Source organism: Rhinatrema bivittatum, chromosome 10 (genome assembly GCF_901001135.1).
Source record: "Rhinatrema bivittatum chromosome 10, aRhiBiv1.1, whole genome shotgun sequence".
Lineage (NCBI taxonomy): Eukaryota > Metazoa > Chordata > Amphibia > Gymnophiona > Rhinatrematidae > Rhinatrema > Rhinatrema bivittatum.
This window is the reverse complement of record NC_042624.1, coordinates 83,758,200-83,773,985: the sequence shown is the minus strand read 5'-3', so window position 1 is coordinate 83,773,985 and position 15,786 is coordinate 83,758,200. Positions and strand designations below refer to the sequence as shown.

The 15,786-nt window shown below is 39.3% G+C and overlaps 1 protein-coding gene across 4 annotated transcripts in view; it reads left to right on the top strand.

Annotated features, from left to right (window-relative positions):
* Positions 1–14,314, top strand: part of HS2ST1 (heparan sulfate 2-O-sulfotransferase 1) — a 220,205-nt gene extending 205,891 nt beyond the window's left edge. For 3 of the 4 annotated variants that reach the window (XM_029618977.1, XM_029618979.1, XM_029618980.1), the window contains 3 exons: positions 3,022–3,119; positions 6,277–6,434; positions 8,375–14,314. In XM_029618977.1, coding sequence (XP_029474837.1) covers positions 3,022–3,119; positions 6,277–6,434; positions 8,375–8,601 — 483 coding nt within the window. In that variant the 3' untranslated portion in view covers positions 8,602–14,314. The remainder of the gene's footprint in view (positions 1–3,021; positions 3,120–6,276; positions 6,435–8,374) is intronic. The other variant, XM_029618978.1, reaches the window with a different exon arrangement.
* Positions 14,315–15,786: the final 1,472 nt, after the last annotated feature.

Sequence of the window (15,786 nt, the reverse complement as noted above, 5' to 3'; positions counted from 1 at the left end):
TGTGAGTCTGGGGAAGGAAGAGATTTGGGAGGGGGAAAGTGGTGAGATGGGGAGGGAGGGATTGGAGAACCTGTGGAGAGGAGTGAGAAGTAAAAAGGGAAAAGATGCAGGACTGAAGAATACACATTTATCACAAATGTTTTGTTGGTTGCAGCTAGTATAAATACAGAACGATTCACTGTAAATCCGTGAATGGCTGGAGTATATCGGAGGCCAGGCAGGCCTACCTGAAGCTCCTTAGGACCAGGAAACATGCTGACCTGTAACTCTTCAAAGTCAGATGAGGGGTAGAAGTAGGTCCTTCCGTGGCTCCTAATTTTGAATAACAAGAGTCTTTAATCATGCCATCAAAAATGTTACATTCCTGGATATAATGAATAGGTACATAAAGCTTATTATAAGTGATTACTAATTATATAAGTGATTACTAATATATTACTAATTTATTGGTTTTTGTTGATTATATTTATCACTAATTTACTAATTTATTGGTTCTTGTTGATTATATTTATCACTCCTCTATTGTTATAGTTTAAATTCTGCCCTGTCTTCCATCTCCCATTTTACGCTCCCTGTTTTAATGTAACTTTATCTTCTACCTAGATGTTAATTGGTTTCCCCCTGTTATATTGTAAACCGGTACGATAAGACCTGGTCTTGAGTATCGGTATAGTAAAAGAAGTTAAATAAATAAAATTTATTTAAGTTTTGCTACCCTTGTTAATTGCTACCCTTGTTAATTGTAACTGTACCTTCGGTCACCTCAGTTCTAGTTTGATGTATTTAATGCACTCCCGTTTCATGTAAACCAGCAAGATATGTTCTCATGATTGCCGGTATATAAAAAAAAACCTTAAATAAATAAATACATAAATTACTGTTTATGTACATTTATATGTAGATCTGCACCTTTTGAACTCTTGGGGTATTCTTTTAACTGGGGCGAAGAACAGGTCTTTCTGCTAGTTGATAATGTTTTAACTGAATGCAACCTAGCACTTTATAATGTGTTTGAAGAGCTGTGCCCAGAATACAGAGCTCAACAAAAGTTGTAAAATCTAAAATGCATAAAAAATAAAGAAAAGGAATGCCAACAGCAAGCCCTGTACTGATGGTTTTCAGTTCCTAAAGGCCGGAATAGTTGCAGCAGGTAATCCAACTTTTGTTGTATTAAAGTTCATGCTACAATAAGCAATGGAGGTTTCCCAAACGGTAAAGTCCTTGGCACAGTACAAAACCCTTCTCCAAGAGTTTTCCCTACCTTTGCTTTAGAGCCTGGCTGATAGTTGTTACTTGCAAAGGGGGATGGGGGATACACTAATAAAAATGTCTAACGGCTGTGTAAAGCAACCAGTCGCTTCTCCGTGACTATTTCTGACCAGGGGTTACCATTTTCTTGAGTTGCATGCAGAACTGAAGTTCTTTTCCACCCTTTTTTAAAACTTTTCCAGCCATCAAGTTAATTGAAATCTTGGTTAAATACTTACATTTACATGGTGCATTAGCATTGTAGCACAGAGAATTGTTTGCATGTTACCATTGTAGGGCTGCTGCTGCATCTAATTCTTCCTAAAGACCTCCACTTACTCATAATTATGTTGTCAGCCTCTTGTACTGCCCTTCACTTAAAAGCTATTGGAGGTTTTTGCACTGCTGAGCATTACGTTTCAAGTATGAAACCACTTAATGCAAAAGAAGAAACTGCATATTCAAGCATTTAATTTGCCCTTTTTTGTGGACAGTAATACGTGTGAAACGTGTATCTAATTACCAGATAAATCATGTTGCGATAATATCAGAAACGTTCAAAACCACTTAAATCCTGTCTTTAGATGCAACTGGTATCACAGCCTACAAAGAATCCAGTTTTCTTCAGGGCCGATGTAATCTCAATAACGTAGCATTTCAAGTCATTTGGTTAACAGAGTATTAAGTTCTTAAACTGAGCAGTTTTGTAAACTTAACTGGTAGGAATGTTCATGTTTTCTGATCCTTCCTTTCATATAATCACAAAAAAGGTTAAATCAATTTTAGTGGCAAATAAGTTGAACAGGGCATTTCATGCTAGTTAGTGATACTAGAGCTCATTTGCTTTAGATAGAATAATAACTTTTGCTAAAGGTACTCTCCCATGTGGGTTATTGTTCAAAGCAGCAATACCAGGTATGTACATTAAAAAAAGAAATGTGTGGAAATATCTTCATTCACAGATGTAGGGTTTTTTGGGAAGGGGGGGTTACACTTTTGACTGCTTCTGTTCTCCCTATCTGTTCTTACCTCCATTGCTTTGTCCCTTTGTGTCTATGGGATCCTGCTAGCTGTGTTAGTATGCATGCAGAAAGCGAAATGCCAGATCCCTGCTGATACCGTGAGGACCTGCAAGCACATGAAAGTGAATGGAAGAGAGAAAAAAAGCCATTTCGTTCTGCTGTACCTCCTTTAGACAGTCCACAGAATCGTAGAACAGTAGACCCCCCCCCCCCCCCGAGATGTATGCTAGGCAATGCTTGCCCCTGAATTTTTTTAAAATAAAGCCAAGGCCTGCATTGGATTCTTAATCCTACTGGGCAGAGTTCTTTTAAGATGCGTAATAGATTACTGGTAGTTTCTGGCTTGCTTGAACCTTTCTGATAGGCTGCTGTTCATTAACAAAGTAGACAAAGCGTCAGATTGAGGTAACCAGAATCACTCAGGCAGGTTATTATGCCACACCTTGTTTTATCTTATTGCTTATTCATTTGCTGATGGCCAAATATGTTACATTACGCTTGCAATTTCATATGAATACTAAAAGCCAGATGTGCCAAAGGTTTTTTTTTTCCCATTTTGTGTCTGTAGGAAAAATGCTTAGTACTTCTGGCCCCCGAGTGTAAAGGAACGTGATGGTTTCATGTCTACCTACATTTTCTGCTCCCCTTCCTTGCTTTGTCTGTCTTGTTCATGTTAATAGCTGAGATTAAGATGCTTGAAATGCAAAGCAGGAATTTATATCTTAAGAGTGTGTCTTTGTCTTGGTTCCAGACCTTTGATGAATGTGTGGCAGCTGGAGGCTCGGACTGTGCGCCAGAAAAACTTTGGCTTCAGATTCCATTCTTCTGCGGGCACAGCTCAGAATGCTGGTAGGAAGATCCAAGTTGGCTTACCTTGCTAATCAACTGTATATTATCGCTGTAATCTCTATTTAACAAGACTCAATGTGTAGTAGGGCTAGACTTTGGGAAAGAATGCCAAATGAGCATAAGAGCATGCAGTCCAATGATTTATATATTTTCAGGTTGCCTTCCCAAGGAAATTGACTTAAAGGATTTCCGCAGTTCTTCTACCAAGCAGGAACTTTTAAGTGAACTGTTGGTGGATCTCAGTATCTCGTGTGGAACAATAAGGAGCTGTCACATTTCCATTCTGAACCTTATTTTTCAGGGCTTACTATTTCATTTGTTCAATTTGTTCAATTTTTGCGTAACTTGTAGTAGTATTTTGGGTAATTGTTAGTAGAAACTATGAATTGTCTTGCTATTTAAAAAAAAAAAAAAAAAAAAAATCCTGTTAAATATCTGAGGTCTTCTTTCCTTTTGCTGCATAGCAATTGAACGTATTAACATTCACTTCATGAACATCAGAACTGCTGGCATATCTTAAAAGAAAAAAAATACTTTGCTAAAGTTCTGCTTTACGCCAAGAACCTGGAATCATGTTCTAGGGCCTAAGTTTTTTTTTTTAAAAGATAAATTATTGCAGACCTATTTTTTTTCTCTTAAAATGAGTCATTTCTTTTATAATTTTCTAACACATTTCCCCTGTTTAACACTGTAAGTATATTTTTCTTTTTAAAGGTAATTACTAGAAAATGTTAAGCCCTTATCCTCGGGGTTGTAACTCTGTGCTAGCCTCCTTTGATTCCTTATTTGCACTGGGGAAACTCCCCATCATCTATTTTGCTGGTGGCAAGGCATCAAAGCCTTCTCCTACTTTCAGCCTCTTTTTGCTTATACAGCCTTACTTTTAGTTATCATCCATGGAAAGAAAGAAGTGTTGAAAACCCTTCAAGAAAAGTTTGATACCTGATTAAAAATTTTAAAAATCTCCCTACTGGTAAGAAATGTCTTAGGGTTGGAAATATGACCTGTGAGATAAATGAACGTGGATCACTGCTTGAGAGATAATCAGATCCCCTGGTCTCCCGCGATTCCGCAGTTGCAGGAAGAGGCTGTAAAATCTGCCTGCAGGTTTTACTATTTCAGCAGATTGCTGCGGGAAATGGGGACAGTTGAATGTGGCTGTAGAGAGGAGGTCGTCCTCCTGCGGGTTGTATCTTTTCTCTCTCATACCCTGTGTCCCCCCTGTCCCCCCTCCCCCCCCCCCCCCCCCCCACAATCCCTCAGTGCTGATTGGGCTGCAGAAAGAGGTGAGCAGTGGCAGCATGTCTGGTCATGTCCTCCTCCTCCTTCTGCGACCAGGACACAACTGCAGCTTCTTGCCAAGCTGAACAGAAAGCCATGCAGTAGAAAGCTGCAGTTGAGCCTGGGCAGTAAAAAAAGGAAGCAGCTTGACCTACTACCAGTGCTCTCCTCTTCTTCCTGCTCCTAACTAATGGAGGTGGTGAGCAGTACTCGGAAAGGGGATTGAGAGGGGGGTTTGAATAAGAGAGGCTGGGGATAGGTTGAATAAAGATAAGAGAAGGGTTGGAAGTGGGGGACAAGAGTGAGTGGATCAGAGTATGTGTGGGGACAAACGATAGTGGATGGGGGTAAGAGTGGGGATTTGAGGAGGTGGGGTCGTGGGAAGCAACAGTGAATGAGGGAGTAGGAGGAAGAGGGAGAGTGAATAGGGATATAGGGTAAGAGTAGATGAGGGAATCCAGAAGAGGGGAGGGAGGATGAATGAAGGGGTGGGACCTGAGTAAATGAGGGGTTCAGAGGGGTTGCAGGGGGAGGATGTAGAGAATAATGGGATTGGGGCAAATGTGAGATTGGCGGATCTGTGGGGTTTGAGAGAGGGGACCAGAGAAGAGGTGCAGGGAAAGAGAGCAAGGTGATTGATTGGGGAGACTTTGAGGGGAACAGGGGTAATGAAGGGATTGGTGGTGAGGGATGTAAGTGAATCTTCCCTCTCTCTTTCTGATCCTAGATCCCTTTTCCCAGACCAGGATCAATTAGGGCCCAATTCCTTGATCCCCCTTTACCTTCTTCACTCATTCCTTTTCCCTCTGATCCCAGGTTCCCCCATCATCCCTTCTTCCTGCGACTCTCTCCCCTTACAATCCCTCTACCCCTCCTGTCTGAGACTCATTCTCCATTGCCCTTCTGTGAGATGCCTCTCTCTCTCTCTTTCTCCATCTCCCATATTGCCCCACTTCCTTCCCAGTAACAAGCATTTAGATCCATTCCCTCCCAGAAAAGAACCAAATAAATTAGCTGGACATAGAAATGTCAGAAAAGGACTTCATAAAAATAAAGTAAAATAAAAATGCACATTAATATGCAAAGTTATGCATATTTGCTACATAATTGCTGCAGAATTTTGCAGAAAATGCCACAGTTTGCTTACTCTTGTTGCTGAATCTTTAAAAATTGGCAGCAAAAACTGGAAACAATGGTGAAAAGCCTATAGATGTGAACCTATAATACACTGAGGATGCACAGCATTGTCACTTTATCTCTCTAGGCACTCATTCTTACTTAGACATTATTGTCTGGGACATTTCAGAAACTTTGGGTTGATTTGCCATGTCAAAGTTCAGAGGAAAATATATAGCCTCTCCTAGATATGTCTGGTAGGATGGTTTTCAGCTAACAAATTGAAATACCCCAGGGCAATCTCACACGCTCTTGGCCTGGTTTAGTTTATTGGCTGTATTCAGTGTATTAAACAGATTAAGGTTTTAGTTGCTCCAAAAGATTTCTATTTATTTACTTTAGTGTTGCTTATGCCTCTGGTTATCTAAGCCTGTTTCCACATTTGCATTTTGTGATGATATGCTCTTAGACAGTTTCTAGTGGGGAACTAGAGAAAATGTAAACTCAAACTCCTAAGCAATACCAGAATCAGCTATTGTTATTAGTAGGGCTATGTCAAAGTCTATAAAGCCCCTTCCTCCTTGCTAATTAGTTTATTATAAATGGTAATGAGACATAGGCATGGTGTGTTATCTGTTTTTGTACAGAGTTAAAAGCATCTGCCAGTTTCTTAATGTGTTGTATGAAAACCTCTCTTGAAAACCACTATTTTTGGCTTGAGATTTCCAGAGCCTGCGTTCACTGTTCTGTCTTATTTTAGGAATGGGGGAAGCAGATGGGCTTTAGAGCAAGCCAAGTACAACCTGGTTAATGAATACTTCCTAGTGGGAGTTACAGAAGAACTTGAAGACTTTATTATGTTGTTGGAAGCAGCTTTACCCCGTTTCTTCAGGGGTGCTACGGAACTGTATCGTACAGGTATTGTTTACATCTCTACCTTATTGCCATTTGTAGCCATCGCTTGATATTTTGTGCTGCCTAGCATGAGCTGGGCACTACTGCTGACTTGAGGCTGGTTAGCTCCTTAGAGGTTTGATTGCATGAAAAGCTGCATCACTCAGCAAACTTTGAGGTTTCTGTCTCATCTAGACTCCAGCTCGTATTTCCTGTTTGAACTTTACTCTTAGAAACTGAAGTACTGGTACTTGAACACTGGGCAAGTTAACCAGCGTAAAGAGTCAAATATCCAAACGTTTTTCTGGACTTGAGTTTCCTGCTTTAAAATAAACATTTCTCCTCTCTCCTCAAAGAAACTTCATCATGGCTTTAGTTCTCTCTCTGCTGTTCCAGTAATGAGTATCCAGATTTCTTGGACAAAATACATTTTGGTTATTTTGGATGTTTTTGTTGACATTCCGTTGTTAAAATTTTTCGTTATCTTAGCTGACCCAATCCCTAGTTGTTTGGATAATCAACCATTTTTCATCTTTAAACTTTAGTTCCCATGGGCATAACAGCAGAAGCACCCTCGAACCCCATTTGTGAATGTCATCAGTAACCTAGAGTTAGTGCTTCAGTGTGACTGGAGTTTCTAGTAATATGACATTTCTAAATGTAAAACCGTCTAAAGGGAACCCTTTGTAGAGTGGTATTGAATACATCCTCCTGCCAAAGGTTAAAATTTAGAGCAGCAAAAATAGTGAAAATCTACTATTAAATATTTCATTGGTAACGGGATATTTAAGGTAGAGCCTTTGGCATCTCAGTCTACCTGTATATTTGTGTCCATGTTCCTTCATCCTGTGGACATATTTTCCATTTCATCAGCATAATTCCATTTAATTTTATCCTAAAATGATTATTGTATCTGTCTCTCTCAGTAGATAATTTGTGTAAATTTCTTGAGCCTAATTTAGCTTAATAAAGTAAGTAAAATGTAGAGAGCTTTGAGTTATCTTGAACTTTCTATATGAGCGTGTTACAACTAGATTTTACCAGATTTGAACATATTTTAGAAACCCTCTTGTTTCTGTCTTTTGTGATTTGGAGCTTGCATATTTTCTTGTCATGAGAAGTTTTGAGAGTCCTTAACATAGTGGGTGGGGGGAAGGTTCATTAAGTCCAGCCCTATTAATTACCTCCAATGCATTCAATATATATATATATATATATATATATATATATATATATATATATATATGTGTGTGTGTGTGTGTGTGTTTTTACCACTTGGTGTCATGATTGGCTTTACGATGTAGAATGCATTGGAGGTAACTAATAGGGCTGGACTTAATGAACCTTCCCCCTACTCACTATGTTAAGGACTCTCAACTTCTCATGACACGTGTGTGTATATAAACATACACACACACACACACACACACACATATATATATATATATATATATATATATATACTGTTCCATACTTCTAAGGATGGTGCAGTCTATTCAGTTTTAGAGGATGCTCACCTTGTTTGTTGATTCTGGGATAAAAAGATTGCCTGCTAGGTCTATCCAGAGCCTATGAATGTTCTTGTACACTAGAATTAAATCCTCCCGCAATCTCTCTTCTAAGAAAAATATCCCCCTTTTTCATCAAAGTTCTTTTAGTAACTTAGTGACTTTTTTTTTATACCTTATCTAAAATGTGAATGTCTTTTTTGAGGATGAATGCCCAAAATGTAAACCCAATGTGTAAATGAAGCCTGCCAAAGACCTCAAAATGTAAGCTGATGACACTTATTCCTTGCGTTTCTTTTCCTATAGAGTACCTGTACAGGGTGGAGAAGGCAAAATAATTTCCTGATATGAATTGTATGTTGAATTGATAGATTTCATTTCTTCTCTCTGGTACTGCAATTATCTTGAAAAGGGATTTTGTATTTCAGCATTTTTTTTCTTTTTGTTTACTTCTAGGAAAGAAATCCCATCTAAGAAAAACAACTGAGAAAAAGCCTCCCACGAAAGAAACCATTGCAAAGCTGCAGCAGTCTGAAATATGGAAGATGGAGAATGAGTTCTATGAATTTGCACTGGAGCAGTTCCAGTTCATCAGAGCACATGCAGTACGGGAAAAAGATGGTGAACTCTACATTCTTGCACAAAACTTTTTCTACGAAAAGATTTATCCTAAGCCAAACTAAGAACACACACTTAGATTAATGGACTAAGCCTTTGGTCATGCCGTTTGTCAGCCCTGGAGACCCGCGCGCTGATGTACCTTTGAGACATTTCACTGTTCAGCTGAGATAGTGGGCTGTGGTGCATATCAGAGGAGTAATATAGGATTGTCAGCCCTACAGAAGCCGACACTTCAGCTACAACTAATCCTAATAGTGGGAGCTAGTGCTCCTTCTCCACAGAAACCTACACTTGCAAAAATATACAACACAGCAGTTCTAATTTCAATGTTCAGTAAATAGACAAAACCATTTGTTTTTCATTTTCAGAGCAATTGTTTTCATGTAAAGGGGAGAACCCATGATAATGCTTTTGGTAAAATATAAGCCCCACTTTACTAATTTGTCTTAAAATATATAATTTATGAGTTAATTTATAAACATAAATACAGAAATGCAGATGATTCCTGGTAGGCACAATCTTAAAATTTCCACAATACCTAGTGCAGGCCCTATCATTCCTGTCACCCTCTTACAGCTACTAGAGCCCACCAAAGAACTGCTGAGGAGAAAATTATTCTTTCCTTTCTGACTGCTTCCATTTGACATTTCCCAGTAGCTGTTTCTCAGTAGCAGGCATGATCTAAAATGCATTGCTTATTCGTACTAGTGGGCTGCCACTGCTCTTACATATCAGTGTTGTGACATTGGATCTCAGGGCATTGTGGGGAATTTGAAAAGATGATACCAGCCAGGTATTATCTGTAGTTCTGTGTGTGGCTTTGTTTATAAAGACATTTTTAAGCTATTTTGAACTTCCTGGCATTAGGTTGGGAGCTTCGCTTAGTATCAGAAGCACATTAATAGTTCCTTCCTTTTGAACTTCTGTGAAGAGAAATATTTTATTTCATGTCACCTAAATTTGGTTTGTACATTCATATGAATGTTAATAATACTGGTTTTAGTTTAGTTATTACTTGATGAATTGCAAATCTTACCCGTGTAAACCAATTCACAGATACTTTATTTGTCTTTGAAGGGAAGCAGTTCACTGAAGTCAGACATATGGATGACAAGGTCTCAGGGTGTGGACACCAAAACACTTTTTTTTCCAGAGATTTCCAGAGAAGACTTGGAGACACCTCTTGGCATATGTGATCGTTCCTATATTCCTGTGGCCACACAGCATGCCTCAGTTCATCTTTTTCCATTGGTGCTGACAGTTGTGCTCCATTTGTGCTTTTGCTATTCTGTGCAGTAATTTTGGCAGTTTTTCACACTATGACTTGCTCTCAGTGTTTTTCTTTTCCTCCCTCCTTAGTTCCTAGATGGGTTTCTTCAGCATCCTTAAGGTTTGTTTTCTTTTTCAAAGTAGTGTCAGCAGTTCCCCTTGAGGCAGCTTCTGACAGGCCTCCCAATCATGGGCCCCATTTTGTCTTTCGAGGGTCATCATCTTTTGATTTTGCATCATCTGTTTTTCTGATTGTGGCAGAGAAGATTACCAACGGCTTCAAGAAGAGCCCATACTATAGTCAAATGTCCATCAATGACCATCCTAAGAGGGACCTTCAAATGTCTGGTTGGGGATCATAAGGTGTTCCTTTACAGCATCTACTCCAATATGTTACTAAGGGCCATCCGGTGCCACCAGATGAAACTACACTTTTATTTGGGGGAAGTTTTCAAGTCCAGCTCCACCAGTCCAACACCAAGCTTGCCAAAGAAACCAAGAACCTTGGAGCCATAACATCCTCTAGAGGCTCAGACATGCTTAGGAAGGCATTGACTCTTTCAGCACCAAAAACCTTTGGGTAGGCCTGAGGATGACATTGTCTTCTCCAGTCTCTGGCCAAGTGTCGAGCTCTGAGCACTGAAGTACGGAGTTCAAGAGAAATGGCACAGAAGGAGAAGATTGACCCACAACTTCGGTCTCTGGAGGTCCATCTTAGAGCTGTAGGGACACCTTGAGACAGTCAATTATCCTGCTGAACTCCATCTTTTCAGATCAGTAGTGTTCAAGGAGGAGCTTCAGAGGCTAGATAGCAGAGGTGATTTCTCAGCAAACGAACAGTACCAAGCAGCATGTGTTGACTGACTACTTGAGTGATCTGTTCATTTCTCTCCTGTGCTGCTGAGCATTTTGGATCTTTCATTGAGCCTCAAAAATCGGGGACCAATGTCTGTACCAAGCATACCGAGCCATAGTTAAACAGCCTCTTAAGCTAGAAACCTCTTCAGAAATTCATTGACCATCAGCTTTGTTGCCCCAAGAGTCATCTATTGGTATCAAAATATGATGGACTCTAGGATTAGTGCACTATTGAAAGTCACTTTCAGTTCCATAGAGTAGTGAATCTGAGTCTAATCATTCATGGGTTTTGCCTTTTAAGTCAAAGGAAATTTTGTTCTGAAGAGAAATTTTCATTTAAACTTCCCTCCACAGGCAAGGAGTAGGTCTCAAGCTGAAGACCTCCCCTTTTCAAATTTTGTTTAGACCATGGCTAAGTTGGTTCCCATTTAGTTGCAAGTCAAGGAAGACACATTATTCAGTCTCCTCAGGTACCTGGGTGCCCCAAAAGTCAATAGTGCAAGGGAAATATCACACTATTCTCCCAGTTGGTAAGAAAGCAGACACTAAATACCATGTCCAGATGGTTGATGGATTAGACTGGTCCCAACTGCCATGCCAGTCTAAGGGTAAGGTCTACACTGAAACATCCCAGGAAGTCTGACTCATGCCTTGGAGCCCCTAGAATTTCACTGTCTGATCTTGGATCATTTTGATAGGAAACATAAAAAAATGCTACACTCCAGTCCTGCATAGCAACCTGCCAGACCTACATGGTTCAGAACTAACATTCTCAAACGGTAACAAGAGATTCACTAACTGCCTTCTTCAAGAGGATTAAGGTGAATTATGTTCACTGCTGGTTCAGGGTGAAGAATACAAAAAGTATCTTATCTGTTGGGCATATGATGCTTTATAGATAAGTAAAGACTTTCATGGCCGTGCTTGTCTAGCAGCCTTATAGATGCGCAGGAAAGGCTGTCTGACATGCCATATAGTGGAGAGAATCTCTCTGGAAATAGTCAAGGAGGCTATGGAAGGCCTCACACCTACTATTCAACACTTCAGGTCTTCTCCAGTATCACCTCCGAGCCAATCAAGGAAGTTCCAAAGTCAGGAATCGAGGAAACAATTTTTCTGCTTCAGGAAGTGCTTCCAGGATCTGCCTTGGCCCAGGCAACAACAAGAGCCTTAGACCTCATTGCAAGGATAGAAGCGCTAAACCCCACACAGATACCCAGTGAAAACCAGGGGGGGGGGGGTTTACCTCATCCAGAATCCACAGTCTCCCTTTTTTTTTTTTTGTTAATAGAACTTCCTTTTGGAGAGAGACTTGACAGTTCCATTGTTTCAAGATTTATGCAGGTAAAAATTGACATGTATCCACATAAATCTGAACCTTTTAGCTATTATATCCCCTTTGTCCGGTTAACCTTGTCCACACAAAGTTACCCTGACAAAACGAGGTTGGAGCTGGAGGCAGGATGAGAGTGGGCTAATATGCGTCACCAGATATCAACGTAGCTGCTGCGTGGCAGACGTAAATCACTGGTCAACACATTTCAACAGGAAAAACTTTTATTGTAGATAGTCACATCAACAGTGTTCATTAGCCAAAGGAAGCTTTTTTTGTAGTTTCTAAACAAAGGAAACTGACTGTGCTGTCTTGATTTGGAAGAGGCATCCACGCAGACTCACACATCCAGTCTATAGAAAGTATCTCAAATTCATTGTTGGGATACATAATCTCTGGTACAATGTGCTACTATTTCATCTAGCATCGACGCCTGACTATTCACAAAATGTCTAGCTGTCATTGCAAAGTACTTTTGCAGCTAAATTAGCTGACCTTCAAGCCCTAGTAACATTTACTTTGAACTAAATTCCATCATATTTTAGTGGTGCTGCACCTACATCCTAAATTTCTTCCTAATGTTTTGACTTTCCACTTTATTTGGTCAATTATAACTTTTTCCTCAGAGCTTTATGCCAACAGAGGTGAATGAGCCCTGAACACCTTGGATTGTAAGAGAACCATCACCTTCTATCTGGAGTGGACGAAAGCCCTTTAGAAAGCCCATTCCGCTTATTTTGTTCATTTTGCCTCAGTAATCATGGGATTGTTTCAAAGAAAATTTTGTTGGGAGAGCAGACTTTATATCCTTCACTTAATGACCAAGCAGGTTTGACCTCTGAGGGGCATGTCAGGGCCATAGCTACATCAGGTGCCCATCTGAGGTTAGCCTGCATTGAGGAGATATGCAGAGTTGCATCATAGACGTCTGTTTGCACATTTACATCACATTATTGTTTAGGTACAGACTCCCAAGGCAACAGCAAATTTGAGCAGTCTATTCTCCAGGATCTCTTCAAAGATTAGAGTCCAACTTCAGCCTGCCGTCTCCCTCCAAGGGCCCATTTCAGGTTGTCTTTCTTTAGGAAAAAAAATGTTGAAATGCATCAAAAAGCTGTTCTGCCCTCTTGGATTGTTGTTGCTCCCCCCTTTTTTGTTGGAAGATCACCCTTAGCCAGGAAGTCCAGTGTGTGTGACTTGAGTGAACTGCTGACCTGTGACCTGCAGGTGTTCCTTGAAGACAGCAGTTCACACATCATGCAGTTTTGCCCTTCTCCCCTTCTGGAGTTGAGCTCATTTGTGTAATTACAGAACTGAGGCATGCTATGGGACTTACTGCACATGCCTAGATGGGCCTTCAAGGTCGTATGTGACTGGTGAACTGCCTTCAGAGAACACCTGTTACAGGTAAGCAACTTGGTTTTGAGAGTCATCATATGAAATCTTTGGATTTATCAACTTAATCTTTCTGAAAAACTCTACTGTTGCTGCTGTTAAACAAGCTTATATTTACACTGGTTTCATAGAAATAATTACTAGACAGTTGTATAAAAAAATCTGAAAGCCACTAATACTGTAAAAACTAGAGAATCAAGGCAGTATTTTCCCTATATTCCTCTTCCCTATCAACCTAGCTTGGGAAAACTCTAGAAAACATGATTTCAATGTCTGCCAGTGTTTATAGGCAGATATAAAAATACAGTGAATTCTGTATGGGGTGTTCCATGGATTATTTGTTATAACTGTTTATTGCGATGTTAATGATTTCATACATTACTGAGCTGTGGTATAGTTAGGGTTTTCCTACTCTTTTACCTGTAGAATATTTTTAATAAGGTGCTTTATAGTGTGTTTTAAAGGATTGCATTTACAAAAGGAATTCAGTGCTTGTAAATACTGCAGATTTTATGTATTTGGACCAAAAGGTTATACAGTTTAAAGTGTGTTTTTGCACCATTTTTGTTAAATGTGAAGTGAAAACATCACATCTAATTGCTACACCTCCTGTTTGATTTAACTGTTATGTATCATTGAAGTGCACTTCCTTGATGACCTGTTCAACTTTAATAGCGTAAAATATGAAATCTACTTATTTCCCATTCTGGTGGCTGACTTGTGGGAACTGCAGTGAAGCTGTTATAAGTTTATCCAGCTCTTCTGTCTTTTGCCACTGCTGCAGTATCATGAGTTGCCATCATCAGTAATGTGCAATACCTCTAGAATGTATGAATCCTAAGTGTATAAAAAATAGCAAACAGATGTTTGAGTAGAAGATATGATGTAACTTCCAATCAGATGTATAAAACAAATATTCAGAGAAGCAACATTTCATACCTGAATTTTCATAAGGCGTGTGTGTGTGTGTGTGTTTTTGTTAGGGCTCAGTTGCTTGAAAAGAAGCAAAGGGAATGCTCAGGAGGCTTTACTAACTCGTGTATAATTCAGTAAATGTTTAAAAGCGTGTGCATGTTGAGGTTCCAGATCCTGAAAGAAAAGAACACTTCAGTCATTCTTTATAATGTTTTTCAGACGTTCCTGTGGCAAATACTTAACACTCTTCATGTGCCAATGGAATATTTGACCTAGTGTCTTTTAACACAACCAATAATTAGGGAATTAGAGTTTCAGTATCTGCATGGTGAACATTTGAAGAATTAGCTTAAGTACCTGTTCTTTCAAATAAGATTTAATCTTTTCTAGTGCAAAAAATTAAGAGGAATTGACATTTGTTTTGAAAAAAGTGCAACAATGCAAGTACTACCCTTATTTACAGTAACAAACCTAGTATACATCACTTTGTGTACCCATTCTCAGAACAGTTCTTCAAAACGTTATAAGGTGCTAAATATCCACTCTGACTTAAAGCTTGACAGTACCTAGCTGTGCTATAAAATGTGGATTTATATCTAATCACTGAAACAAATGCTGGATATTTATAAGAGGTAAAAACCTTGTATATCGTTTTTAATCTCATGTTGTGCCAGTATTTCTGTTGCTAGGAAATAAGGAAGATTGGATTCTTTCAAAAACCAACATGAAATCATTGAATTAAAAAAAAAAAGATTTAATATACAACCGATTTAAAGTTTTATCTATTGCATCTCTTTTCCTCTTGTTATTACTGTGATGGGCAATTATAGTGCGAGAGATTTTGTTTACCATAGATAATTATTTTTGTTGGCTTTTGTTATGTCTATTGATTTGGCCTTGGGAAATAGCACTTTGTGGATGATTCTACAGTGCAAAGTTCTGTGATTGACAGTGATACCATCTGTTTCTCTGTTTTTCATATCTTAGTTATGCATATATTTAACTTCAAGCATTTTGAGTTTTAGTTTCTAACAGTTGGATCTCAGTCTTTCCCAAAGGTTTACAATCAGTCTAAGTTTGTAATATTGTAGATTTTAATAAAGTGATAAATATTCAGTTCTTCATATGCAAGTTATTAAAGTGGTCTGCAATAGGTAAAATGTTCTCCGAGAACAAACAGGGTGGAAGCTCTCTCACAAAGATGACATCAGATGGAGCCCAGTATTGAAATTTAATTTTGAAGTTTCTAGGAACTTTGAACATGCCTTACATGTGCAGCATGCCATGTTACCAGGTGTCCATATGGGGTCCCTTTAAGTCTTTTCTGCAGAGCCCACTGGTCGCAGTTCTTTGTTTGTCCTGCTGGGAACAGTCTGCTTCCTAGAAGTTATATGTCTTCATGGAGCCCAGCAATCTTTTTTCTCCCTATAGTTACTCAGATAGGTTTTTTTGGCAGCCGCATGGTGCAGCGGCACTA